The sequence below is a fragment of the Triticum dicoccoides genome, chromosome 6A (genome assembly GCF_002162155.2).
Source record: "Triticum dicoccoides isolate Atlit2015 ecotype Zavitan chromosome 6A, WEW_v2.0, whole genome shotgun sequence".
Classification (NCBI taxonomy): Eukaryota; Viridiplantae; Streptophyta; class Magnoliopsida; order Poales; family Poaceae; genus Triticum; species Triticum dicoccoides.
In genome coordinates this window covers 630,394,591-630,406,320 of record NC_041390.1, presented here as the reverse complement: position 1 = coordinate 630,406,320, position 11,730 = coordinate 630,394,591, and the positions used below count along the sequence as shown (strand labels likewise).

General features: G+C 45.2%; 1 protein-coding gene across 1 annotated transcript; it reads right to left on the bottom strand.

Annotated features, from left to right (window-relative positions):
• Positions 1 to 7,660: 7,660 nt before the first annotated feature.
• On the bottom strand, positions 7,661 to 10,313 carry LOC119318715. Its single transcript, XM_037593305.1, has 2 exons — positions 10,160 to 10,313; positions 7,661 to 9,389 (listed from the first exon to the last, which is right to left on the bottom strand). The coding sequence occupies exon 2, from the start codon at positions 9,365 to 9,367 to the stop codon at positions 7,997 to 7,999; it is 1,371 nt and encodes a 456-aa protein (XP_037449202.1). The 5' UTR covers positions 9,368 to 9,389; positions 10,160 to 10,313; the 3' UTR covers positions 7,661 to 7,996.
• Between the last annotated feature and the right edge of the window lie 1,417 nt (positions 10,314 to 11,730).

Sequence of the window (11,730 nt, the reverse complement as noted above, 5' to 3'; positions counted from 1 at the left end):
TGCTCCCGTTTCTTCATCTCCTCCGACGCCTGCATGCTCGCCGTGGGCAGACCGCCGCCGTCGCCGGCGTCTCTTCCTCCTCGGCCATCACATCTGGTGTATGGTTTGCGATTGCGCGGCCGCGGGCGCGCCGTCGCCTCCTGGGGCGTTCCTCCTGGTGCCTCCTGGTGCGAGGCCTCCCTCCTTGCAAATGGCTTTGTGAGTCTATATATAGGCAGAGCAGGGTGCCGCGTCCCGCCGTCGCTGGTTGTTTTGCCATCCCGAATATCATGGGCCGTTTGAGTGGATAAACATTGAGCTTTGACCCTCGCTCAAGTTGATCCGATGCCACCGTAGCCCATGGCCAAAATACATGACGTGCACGTCGGGCCTGGGTCTATGTACGACCTGGCCGCGGCGTCTACGGAGATGCGAACTGCACCGAGTCGTCTGCAGGGTTAGCTTAAATTTGTACATGATCAATACGTGACTAGTGCAGGTCATAACATCCATGAGATAAATAAATAAATAAAACGTGTGGATGCATGCATCAGTACGTGAGGCGGTCATTAGTCATTGTGTATAGTGTATATACACGTAGGTGCACATGCAATTATGAAAAGTAGACATGCATAACCTGTACTCGGGAAATTCCTTCAAAACTAATGAAAAAAAAACTTCCTGATTATATAGTATTGCCAAAAACCAATCAAACAGAAGATTCAGAACATTTCGATGCTAGTGTCTTTCTTTCTGCTAGCAGCATACATCTGTACGTACATTCAGCATGTGCACATGGACAAGTGCTGCTCTAGCCCTCTAACTGATGATACGGCTGCATTAAAATGTTGTTGAGAAGTTTCTCAATCTTTCATTCCCTGCCATTGCAGGGGAGGGGGCGCTCGAATCGAATTCGCTCAAAACGGGGGACAAACCAAAACTGAATCCAGGTCAGAATATCCAAAATCACAACGCTAGCTGAGTCGAAATCTCGATTAGTCCACTCAATCTACTCTAAATCTATCCCTATGCTAGTAAAGCACAGTGCATCTATCTTACGCCAGAATCCACTAAAAACATCCAACCAAGAAGTGGAAGCGATTCATCCAACCAAGAACCGGCTAGGGTTTCGGCGCAGGGGGGAGGGAGAGCGAGCCTCACGGGTGGGGTGGGGGTGGGGAAGAAGACGATGCGGTCGCCGGCTGTCGCGGACGTGTTCCTCTCCAACGGTTGTCGCCGGGAACGGGAAGGATCTGCACTCTGCTCCGCTCTCCCGCCGGCCTTTGCTCCTCTTCTTGGGAGGGTGGGGGAGATGTGAGCACTACTCAAGCTGAAGCTGAAGCACACTGACGTAACGGAGCAGAGTGCACTCTGGTCTGGATAACGACACTTCGGGATTGGGATTCAGATAACCAACGGCTCCGATTCGATTCGTCCCAGCACCAACTTGATAGATCAACGGTTGACAAGCATCTAAATGCTTACCGTCTTAACTTTATTATTACCTTGATTGATTGATTACCCCAATAACAACAGTTAACTAGCCCAGCCACATGGAATGTGTGATAAGAGCAACTCCACCCATTTCGTCCGCCGGCGTCCGTTTGGATCGTCGCGGACAAAAATGATGGTCCAACGCGCCGACCCATTCTCAAAACCCGTCTGCGCGGACCCATTTTCGGCCCAAATTTGGGTCTGAAATGTGTTGGCGCGGACGCGGCGCGCGTCCCCTCGATGTCCACCGCGGCTCCACATGTCGGCCGGCCAACAACCTCAAGCGGTCATAATTAACATGGCCACCTACCAAAGGCTCACCTGGCAATGTGTGGAAAGACTGCGCGCCCGTCCTTTTTAATGGACGCGTGCGGCGAGGCCGGCCTCATCCACTCCCGGTCCACATCTGCCCATCTTTACTCCCTCGCCAATGACCAGAAAACCCTAGCCAGCCAGCCCGAAACCCTAGCAAAGCCATGTGCTTCTTCAGCGCAAAGGGAGGGTAGAAGGGGAGGTTTGGCGCCGGCTTGAGCTCTTACCACGGGCTCCCTTCTCCACCGCCGTCCGCTAGACGCGGCACACCACCGCGGAAGCGAGAACGGTTGTACATCCCAGTCCACCAAGCTAGCCCGTCTCGTACCTGGATGTGAACTTACCGCACGGCTGGCATCCTCATCCCCATTCGGATGTTTTAGTAGAAATTCCGTGTTCATATGCAAACAATCTCTTCATATTCAATAATTTTGCGGATAATGAAACAGTAGACGGCACATTAGTCTCATCCCTAGTGCATGTGTCAATGGTACTAAATTATCAACGGTTTGCAATTTCGTATATTGAAAGAATGCTACTTTCTAGAGTAATTAATATGAGAGTACTGATTAACTCATTTTCTGTTTCTAAGCCATCTTGCTTTTTTAAGCGCTATTTTGATGTGTTGGCTTGGCATGAAGTATCATTGAAATGCTTGAGAAGACTGTAAGTGTGGGAGACTTCTTTTTCCTTGGTGGAACGCGCGGTCTGTGGCGTGGCGGCTGGGGTAGGGTTTCTATCCATCTCCATCTGGTCGGTGATTCGCTCTTGCTGCTGCTGGAGTTGGTCCGCCGCGGGTGGTGCTTGTGCGACTGCGTGGGCTCCATTGCTGCGGCGAATCGATTTGGCGGCGTTGTCCCCCTTCCATTCTTGCTGCTGCTGGATGTGGTCATTGGAGCTGCGGGGGCGCCGGAAGGGAGCTGGAGCTTCTATCCCGGTCCTGCTGCTGCAGCTGCAACTGCCCCCTCTGGTCGGTGAGGGTCTAATGCATCAGAACGCACGCATCAAGGAGATCCAGGCATCCTTCTAGTTGTTCTACAAATAAAGGGACTTGGAATCTATATCTACTTAGGCCGCGTTTGGCTTCTCTCCGCTCCCTGGACCGCGCTCCCGAAGCGGACAAATCTGTAGCTAATTTTTTAGGAGCGGGTAAAACCGAGCTCTACAACTCCACGGAGTCAGCTCCACCGAGGGATTCCAAACAGGGCTTTAAAATAAAATGAAGGCCTTCGGTTATAGCCATTCTTTAAAGAAATGACCTATGTAGCTGCGTTTTTTTTGGTTTCAGTCTGAAAGTAATTAGTGTTTCTTTTCTTTGTTATAGATATACGATAAGTGATGCTTTTTCCAAGCAATTCCTATGAAATTCCAGTGTAGACATTGAGAACCCTTGGTGTGCTAACTGCACCCCTATTTTTTTTTCCTTTTTGAGGAAACAACAGGTGTTCTGCTGATGCGTAATAGAAGGGGGGTTATAGATTGTACTCCCTCCGTCCGAAAATAGTTGTCATCAAAATGGATGGAAAGGGATGTATCTAGAACGTAGGATGTAACGTTCTAGATACATCCCTTTCCATCCATTTTGATGACAACTATTTTCGGACGGAGGGAGTAGAATTTAAACTGGACTGGATATATATGCCAGTCAGGAAAGGCTTAGTGAAGGAAAAGTCAGTCTGGATTATGGTTGAGCATAGTTTTTCCCCTCTGTGTCAGTCCATGCCATTGCAGCGACGCCTAAACAGAGCGTCTATGATGGCTGGCAATCCTGGGAGCATGTGCTTAATTAAGTATTCAGATTTTTAATCTGCCAAAGTAGGCTCCTTTGATTACCAAACCTTTGCCCCTTTCTGTCATTTTGTTTTCGTGGCTTTTGTTTATTGTACAACCTTACTTCTAAAGCTTGTTCGTGTTATCAAGGTAGCTTCAGGAGTCCATGCCATTGCACAAGTAACATGACATGCAAGAGTTCAGTGGATAGTGGATAGATTCAGTTAGACTGCAACTTAATGCACATATATAGCTGGCTGTATGTGTCCATCTTGTTGCAGATACTCCCTCCGCCCGGAAATACTTGCCATCAAAATGGACAAAAAGGGATGTATCTCTACTCCTAAGGGAGCAGTTGGTAGTCTCGCTTCCAGGTTTTTTTAGTCCCACCTTCCACGGTTTTTTTTCGTCCCAAAAAAATCTACGAAATTTCGTAGGTTAACCAGGGACAACTCCCACCTCCCAGGTTTTTTTTCGTCCCACCTCCCATGGTTTTTTTTGTACCTCGTCCCACCTCACACTGAGCCGCCACGAACCGCAAAAACCGCCTACCTTAGCCAAATCAACAAATCTCTCTCATTAATGCAATTTTCTTTAGGAAACAAATAATAGATTCTTTCCTACCTTAATCAAATCAACGGATCTCTTCTATTAATGCAATTTGCTTTAGCAAACAAATAATAGATTCTTTCCTACCTTAGCCAAATCAACGAATCTCTCCCATTAATGCAATTTGCTTTAGCAAACAAATAATAGATTCTTTCTTACCTTAGCCAAATCTACGAAATCTCTCTCATTAATGCAATTTGTTTTAGGAAACAAATAATAGATTTTCAGGAAACAAATAATCTCTAATCTCTAATAATTTCTACTCCTAATGAAACAGTTGGTAGTCTCCTCCCACCTTCCATGGTTTTTTTGGGTACCTCCTCCCACCTTCGCTGGGTTTTTTCGTAGATTTTTTCGTCACCTTCCCTCACTTCATCGGTTTATTTTCGCGTCACCCTCTCACACAACGAAAGAAATCTAAACAGATCAGAACTTTCCATACTGGCGCAAGTTATTTAGTAATGTAGAATCAATCACGAACAATCTCTAAAGATCAAATCTAAATTAATTAACCTTACCTTAATTCACTCAATTACATTAATTAGAAAACAAATAATTGATTTTCAAAAAATCGCTCAATCACGTAAACCTTACCTTAACTCACGGATGGTAATCAATCTCCAAACAAAGGAAACAATACATCGAGGGAGCGGTAAATAAACTCCCTTTCTTATGACATGTATATGACCTTTCCTTCCCTCTACGTTGTCGAGCGTTCTTGATTCTCGAGGCCGATGCTTGGGCTGCGTCACTGGGTCGCGACAGTGCTGGAGGACGAGGACGGCGAGGCCGGGTGCCGCGGCACCGCGTTGGCTGCGGCTGGTGAAGGGGGCAAAGAAGGGCGGCTTCCCTGGCCCTGGGCATGGCCGTGACCCTGGGAGTTTGCGGTGGAAGTGGCACTTGAAGGACACGGCGTGGGTGGCCGACGCGCAGACGCGCTTGGAAGCGGGCCCGTGGCCCGTGCCGGACGGTGCCGACGCCGACCCGGGCCACCTCCTCCGCGTATTTTTGGAGCTGTGGCTGGCCGATTTACATGAAATTAATTCCCTCAATTGTGGTGGCAAATATAATACACATAATTCATATTGTTATGTACTAGCGTATGTGTGTGAAATAGATGGATTATGGTCCCATACCCAATAAGATGGATATGTGTGTGTGTTAGAGAGAGAGAGAGGGAGAGAGGGAGAGAGTGAGGAAGAGGGAGGCAGAGAGTGTGTGTGAGGAATTGATGGTAAAAAAGGTCGCCAATGTCATTTGATATATATGAGAATATTAATATTGAACTTTTAAAGTTAATGTGGCCCCGTTGCAACGCACGGGTGTTCTTCTAGTCTAGAACTAAAATACATCTCCTTTTATCCATTTTGATGACAAGTATTTCCGGACGGAGGGGGTACAACCCATCATCCCTGTGTACATCACAACTTTGTGATTCGATGAATGGATTGGAGCGCCCAACAATGTCTTATTACTGTTTCGGTTTGGTACAAGATTCAGAATTATGGGAAAATGTTGCAGATACCTAGGTGTTAACTTGCCTTTTCCCTGAATATTGATCATGTACATGCATGCAATTTATCTGCTTTCCTAAAATATTTATTTAGGTTTTAACCAGAGGTAAAATAACTTTGCGGAGCTTTCTTAGTTGTTGATTCATGTGGTCTACTAGGTTCTGGAACTACATGTTCATGAGTTTCCATGTTTGTTTCACACAATTCCAAAATGAAATTGAAAGCATATGCAATTAAAAAAATATGTCCCCATGGTTCTTAAAAGTTTTTTCATTTCTATTTTTTCCATACAAACCAGAGGATCCCGTTATTTGTTCGAAGGAAATTAAGGAGAAATGCAGCTCACTAATCTCCAGCAAGGAATTCAAGAAATATTAGACTTCACCATTCATGTCCAACAAAATTACGACCAGTTTTGAGTACGGAAAAGTGTAAGAGAAGCCATTTTTTTAATGGAGAATAATTTAGCTCATGCTTATCTAATCCGATCTGTTAGTCCGCTCGTTTTGATTATTGGTTATCAATGCCTGAACTTTGCGGCAGGATTCTCGTGTAAGCAGTCTTCTTGGCTTAAAGAGGAGCTCAATGGAGAAGAGTGAACAAGGAGGAGTCAGAAGAGAGTAGTAATTAACCCCATTAATTATCATCATGAATCAGATGTGAGCTTCAGTTAACTCAGGTTTCCTAACCAGTGTGTGTGTTGATAGTTGCCACCGAAAGAACCAGTATAGTGTGTTTTGATGTTATTATAATCCTGGAATTGCATATTGCTAATCATTAGATTGACCAGTTCACTATGAAATGAAGGTAATGCTATTTTCTTTAGCAAGGTTGTCTGAATCTTAATCAACATAGTCCTGTCCAAAATGTGTTGTTTTGATGAAGAGTGGCGACAAATGGATTGCACTTCCTTTTAGATAAATGTGGTATAGTTGGTAAAAGAAAGTATCATGGTTATAGTCATATGTGACTCATGGTACGATTTATATGTTTATTTTTGCCATTTGCCTAAGAAGAGAATGTCCACTTAGATGTTGGTATGTCAGGATATATCTTTGCACATATCTGTTGTCTGCTGAGGAATGACCGAGGAGTCTATAACGTTGGCAATGATCCAAAAGGAAACAAAGCATGGATTGTCTTGCTGTTGTTTTAAAATAAAATGGGTAGGCAAATGGGTGGGCTTGTGCTCTCCAGCCTGTTAGAATTTTTCAAGAAGGAAAAGCCAAATCTAAATGGTATCATGTGCTATAGTGCCGTTATAGGCAAATAAAGATTCGTTCGAGAAATTTTGAATATATTCAAACGGCGCAGCAAAGCGCGCGATTCGCTTCTAGTCTACTCTAAATCTAACCCTGCGTTAGGTAAGCACCGTACATCTTGCACAGAATCCACTAAAACATATGTTGCACCAGAATTCCCATCCCCACATTATTAAGGGGACACCAACTAATCCACCTTCTCCATCATCCTTCCGCTTCATCTTAGCAAACAATGACAAACATTTAAACAATCTTATACGCAAAAAAGATCTAATAAATACATAAACATTAGCTTTTCCAGAAACATCATGGTATGTTGAAAGAGGGGAGATGCTGAACATGCAACTTCCACCATAGAAGACATTGTAAGTGGTCAAGTACACTCGATGAAAGATTAAACGGAGAGCAAAGGTAAAAACCGAGACCAACGACAAGAGACTTGAGTAATGATCCCAGTAAGCTCACAGCACTAGTGCAACCACTGCGAACGTTAAAACTTACCAAGTTCAACAAACTAACTACAAAAGCGAAAGGAGCACTCCTACATACCAAATTTCCAGACCGCTAATGCCACAAAGAACATCAATCTCCTATCCACACAGCGAAAACCAATCTCAGAGGAAGTTGGTGCACCACCTCAGAAGAGATTCGAAATTGCAACCTGACCAACTTACCTTGCCCCACAAATCAGAACAGGCGTTTTTCAGTCGAGCTTGCAAATTGCACAATAATTAAACGTCATAGCATTTCGTTTCTGCAAAGAACATACAAATTAACTACAAACCTGCTACCAGTTAAGGCACAACCACAACCTGCGACAGATAGAACAAGTCTGCTGTTCGCCTGTATATATATAGCATGACACATATCTAATCAACTTGCAACAGATATCTGATGCAGTCTCTAGTGACACACAGAGGCCATATATAGGTATCATCCTTTATTATTACATACATACATATATGATGCAGCAGAAATCAGTCTCCGCTCCCTGCTGCGTTTCGGATGGAGATCTCAGAAGAAGTTGCTTGTGAGGCAAGACGTGGTCAGGCCGGATCACTGGCCACCAGAGTAGAACATGCTCGGGTACAGCCAGAACGGCGGCGGCCTGCGTAGATGCCAAGGGTCGGAGTGTGAGGTGTTGTTCCACCCTCCCCATTCGTATGGGCTTGTGCAAGGAAGCGCTGGAGCCGCCCACCATGGTTCTGGGCTCATGCAAGGAAGCGCCGGCGAATCCCATTCCCATGGCTCCAAGCTCGTGCAAGCAAGCGCCGGAGTCACCCACCATGGTCCTAGGCTCGCGCAAGGAAGTGGCGAATCCCATCCCCATGGTTCCAGCGCGTCTCCTGCATCGGGCGGTGTGTCATGCATGGGATCCGGACCGCCACACAGATGGTGTAGATTCCATGGCTTAGAGTCAAGGCCTGCATACAACAAGATGTTGCTCCCCAATCCAAAAAGTTCCGAGCTCATGCAAGAGAGTGGCGTGCTCTTAACTTCCTCCCCTAGAAAGAGTGCCCAATTGTCCAGCTTCTCCACGGCCATCCATGTTGCTGGCTTGGTCGACATGTCGAGGCAGTAGACCTCATTAAAAGAAAAGGCAGTGACCATGAGAAGCATGCCACCACAAACCACCAGCCATGTTTTACCACGTCTATGGTCTTCACTCCTATCCTGGAACTTGGTTGTCATCTCTTGTAGACCAAGCTGAGGGGCCAACTGCAGAGTGTAGAACCTGTGAAAGCCATCCGAGACAATGACCTGCCCATTGAATTCCACGATTTGGTCTATTACCAACATATGAGGAAGCTGGACTTGAGACCAAGAGTCACTTCCAACAAGCAAATCAAACAGGGAGAACTCGGTACTGACAAGGAGATGCGAGTTGGGTGATGTAAGGGGGGACGTTAGAATGCCGTTCAAGTAGAATGTCTCACGTTTGACACTGGATGGGAGACGTGGAGTTGAAACCTCCACGCCAGTGAACACATCGACGATGTGAACATATCCATAGCAGAAGTAGATGATATTACCATAGGATGAGCCAATATATATCATCTTCTCCGTAGTTTCTACAGGAATCTGGCAGCGAAGGGAGGTCTTTTTGTTGGCTGGATCGATAACCACACATGTGTATAGCTGATGGCAACCATTGGCAGCAGGAAGAAGAGGACCTTGTACACGAACATGGGGCTGGATGACGAGAGGTGGAAATTTTGAGCGGAGCATAGATTTGGATGGGTACGAGGAGAAGGCAGCACGCCAAGAGGGGCATGTTGCTGCGAAGCCAAGAAGGTCTCGGAAGTAGCCCAGCCGAGCAACGACAGAGTGAAGCAAGCCATCCGGGAGGTCAGCCCAACCTTGGGGTCCGGAGAAGGCATGGGGCCAAGGGAGAGAGACATCAGACAGTTTGCTGGGGCTCTGCATGATGTGCTGCTGACGACAAAATCTGCAAGCAATAAACTTTTCAAGTCAAGCAAATTAGAATTCATTTTTCTATTAAAAAAAGCTTAGAACTGTAAGCTGGTGAAGAAATACGAGACGAATAGCAGGAATAAGCAAATGATATTCTGGAGATCAAGTATATATATATATATATATATATATATATATATATATATATATATATAAGAAACTTGTTATGCTGCTTATGCACCAGGAATAAGAAGAATGTATAAAATATAGGGTAGTTGTTCAAATGAAATGTATGCCTGACAATCAAACGAACTTGTTATGCAATTTATTGAAATAGCAAATTTGATCTGATTATGTTTTGGTGAATCGTCATGCCATGTTAAGATACATAATACGCTAATACGCCGAGTGCAGTTCTAGCTCTCTAACAGCAGTCAGCAGATATGGCGCAGTCCAGATGTTTCCAAATGTGTTTTTCTCTCTTGTTCCAGTTGCAGATGATTTATTTTCTCAAGAGGGGCGCTCAGATTATCTCAAAACCGCCCACTGGATTTAATCCAAGACTGAATCCAAGTCAATTATCCATCCAAAACTGCAACCGCAACGCTAGGTGTCAGAGCAATCCACTGGATCTACTCCAGTTTTAGCCTACGCATCAATCAAAAATTCCAACCGCACCTACCAGATTGATTTACGGGAAGATGCATCAAAACATTCATCAAAGGAAGTGGACTGGAAAAACAGGAAGAGATGGATCTAGGGCTTTGGTGCAAGGGGCCGGCGGGAGCGGGATGGTGGTCAGACCTTGTGGATTGGGAAGGAGACGCTGTCTGTTGCGGACGTCTTCGCCGGCGGGATGGTGCCTCGCCGTCGCCGTCGCCGTCGCCGTCGCCGGGGTGGATCCGCTCTCTGGAGCCTCCTCGGGCCGGTGTCAACTATGACCAGTCCACTACGGAGACTGAAGCCAGCCTGAGATGAGACACTGACGGAACAGAGTGCGCACACATTTCTGGGTTCAGATAACCAACGGCTCAGATTTATCCTAGCGCAGGCTCAACGGTGGACAAGCATCTATGATCATCAACAAACATACTGCACAATATATTCTAGGGTAAAATGCAGCGTTGATTTTTTTTAAAAAAAATAAACATGTCGATAAGTAAATATACAATGTCTCTCATAGACTCCTCAAACCAGTCCTTAGTGACTGAAAATTTCGCTAGCCTGGCAATTTCATGAGCCACTTTATTTGCTTTCCTATTACAATGTTCAAACCTAACAAGAGGAAAATCACAAGTTATGAAATAGCAATCATCCAACACTGCTGTCTGCTGCCACCGCACCTGCCAAATGTCCTACATTCTTTATTATTTCAATCACCTTCATATTGTGAGAGTTAATGACGAGACAATTGCAACCCACCTTTTGTGCAAGAAATAGGCCTAACCTTAGAGCCAAAGCTTCTGTTGTTAATACATCAGCACACCAATCAATCCTTCATTTTCCACCAACAATAAATTTTCCATTATCATCTCTGAGAATAGCCTCAGTTGTGCCCCTAAGCAAATCATGATCGAAAGAGGTGTCAACATTGAGCTTAACGAAACCCATAGGAGGTCAGCTCCATCTCATGTTTTACTAGTTGCCTTAGGTGAATGTGCAAAATGCAGCGTTTATGGCACAATTCATGGATCCAATAGTCAAAATAAGAGTACAAATACATGCAACCTTAGGGCATCTGTCCATGGATAGGGATGCGGGAGGCTACCATCCAACACTGTCCGTGTACATTTCAACCCACATTTCAACGGACAAAATTCATGCAAACCGTCCAATATTCATCAATGTTCGGATATAAAATAGCACAAATCATCCATACATAATACATAGCATGCAAATTAAGTCTAGCTAGTATGGCAATGTCTCAAATTCGACTAGATTAACCGGATGTCAACAAATTTTTCATCAATGGATCATGTCGTCCCACACATGCTCCTTCTTCAGCTTCATCCAACAGTGTGTACGTAAATGGTCGTCCCTTTGTCCTGTGGTACACCACGACAGCGCGTGTGGGCCACATAATATGTAGACCAACATTGAGTGAATGAATCAATCAACAAGTTGAGCAAGAGGAAGCAAAACTTATGATCTCGTGCTCTGCCGCATGAAGTGGCCACCTTGCCTCTAGCTGACAAATCACGTCACAAAACTTACTGACGCTGTCTGTATAGTGCACCAGCAATATGATAATGACCTCATGTTGCGTTCTTGAATGACTAGATCATCGAAGGCGCACGTTGCTGCGCCCGTCCATTTTGGTGCTACAATGTTAGTGATTGATGCAATCATTTGTAAGGGTAGTATTCTAATCATAT